This window comes from Sinocyclocheilus grahami, unplaced genomic scaffold, assembly GCF_001515645.1.
Source record: "Sinocyclocheilus grahami isolate Dianchi unplaced genomic scaffold, SAMN03320097.WGS_v1.1 scaffold277.1, whole genome shotgun sequence".
Classification (NCBI taxonomy): Eukaryota; Metazoa; Chordata; class Actinopteri; order Cypriniformes; family Cyprinidae; genus Sinocyclocheilus; species Sinocyclocheilus grahami.
In genome coordinates this window covers 973925-975616 of record NW_015505456.1, presented here as the reverse complement: position 1 = coordinate 975616, position 1692 = coordinate 973925, and the positions used below count along the sequence as shown (strand labels likewise).

The 1692-nt window shown below is 35.0% G+C and overlaps 1 protein-coding gene across 1 annotated transcript in view; it reads left to right on the top strand.

The window, feature by feature from the left end:
* Positions 1-718: 718 nt before the first annotated feature.
* The window catches only part of LOC107600098 (NACHT, LRR and PYD domains-containing protein 13-like), a 70019-nt gene continuing 69045 nt past the window's right edge, over positions 719-1692 (top strand). The window contains exon 1 of the mRNA XM_016291889.1: positions 719-826. Within this exon, the coding sequence (XP_016147375.1) occupies positions 719-826 (108 nt within the window). The remainder of the gene's footprint in view (positions 827-1692) is intronic.

Below are 1692 nucleotides of genomic sequence, written 5' to 3'. Positions count from 1 at the left end.
TTTTTTTATAGAAAGATTACATATGTCTCTGTGTGTGTGTGTGTGTGTGTGTGTGTGTGTGTGTGTGTGTGTGTAGGAGAGAGAGAACTATTAGATATGTTTGAAAATCTAACAGCAGCATCAAATGTAACTGATTTTAAAAGCAAGTATGTCTATATTGTACGGACAATATGTCTGTACCATATTTTTGATTTTCATGGGAATTTATTATTTACAAAAATGTCAAATTTAGCTCTGTCCTACATTTTGCACACAACCCTGTTACCACGTTATTATCCTTCTTCAAATAAAGCTACATTCCACATTTATGGCAAAAACTCATTTATAAGTAACTACAAACCACTGTTTGGTGCTGGACTGAGTCTGAGTGCGTAATTTAGACTATAGGCTATTTGTAAATTTGTCTCCTGTGTTTTTATTATTCTACATTTATTAATAGTTCAAAACCAAAATGAAGATTCCGTCCATTTATCAACCCTAGCAAACTACAAAAAGCCATTAAAGTACCATTTTTGCCTAACATATTATTTTGTTTCTGAATGAAGAAGAGTCCCAGAGGAACATCAGAGACATCTTTGCTGCTGAGAGAGTGAAAGGTAGACTAACAAATTCCATCGCTTCGGTGCTTCTGTTTCTCTGTGGTCTCTCTAATGAAGACTCAAGTAACTCACTCTTTGAAAAGCACAACTGGACTGTTTCTTACATCATAAGAAAGGAAATGGAGAGCACAATCCTTACACTTCAGGATGAAGATAATCTATTTGCTCTCCAGTGTCTGTATGAGCTCCACGATGAGGAGTTTGTGAGGAGAGCTTTAGGAGATCGGGTATCCATGAATCTGTCTAACATTTCTCTGAGGAGCACAGACTGTTGGGTGCTGCTGTACTGTCTTCAGTGCTGGCCACACATCAGATACCTGAACCTCATGTACTGTGATTTAACAGCTGAGAAACTCAAGATTCTTCAGCCAGCACTCTGTATGTGTGAGACTCTGAGGTCAGTATGTTTGCATGGAGAGCAGTTTGTGTGATGTACAGTAAATACTTACCTGTGCATAAGTATGATCATAATTGTTTATATATTGCTGGATTGAGGGGTCATAAGATGAACAACCAAAATGTCCTTTATATTTTGAGATAAAATAGTTAACTGTACTATGAAAACAGCCTCATTAAAGAAAAAAGACCATATTATCGAAGGATAATACACTATATTTATATATAATATACTATATTTGGAAATTTGTGTTTTCATAGAATGTTGTTTACACAGAAAATTTAAAAGTCATGCCAGTAAAAAGGGCCCTTTTAACTCCATAAGTGTGTCTGAGAGAGGGTGAGAATTCCTCTACATAAGCAATAATATAAAATTTAGATCTGAATGATATTTTTTTATTATAGGTTGTCAGTGGACCATCTGCCTGAATTTGGAGATTTGAGCAAGACTCTCTGTGAATTCAAATCATTGAAGGAACTGAAGTACTGTAACTTTTTCATCTCTAAACAGTCATAGTTAATGCTATTTTAAAGTGTTCTATAAATTGTGATTTTTTTTATTTAACTTTTTTTTTAATACCAATATTTAGTGTTTTTGTTCTGACTTGTAGAGTTCAGGAGGATGAATACAGGGGTGAAAGTCCCAGGTGGTCACTTGACCTGTCTGTTGCACAGGAAGATTACCTGTAATTAACTT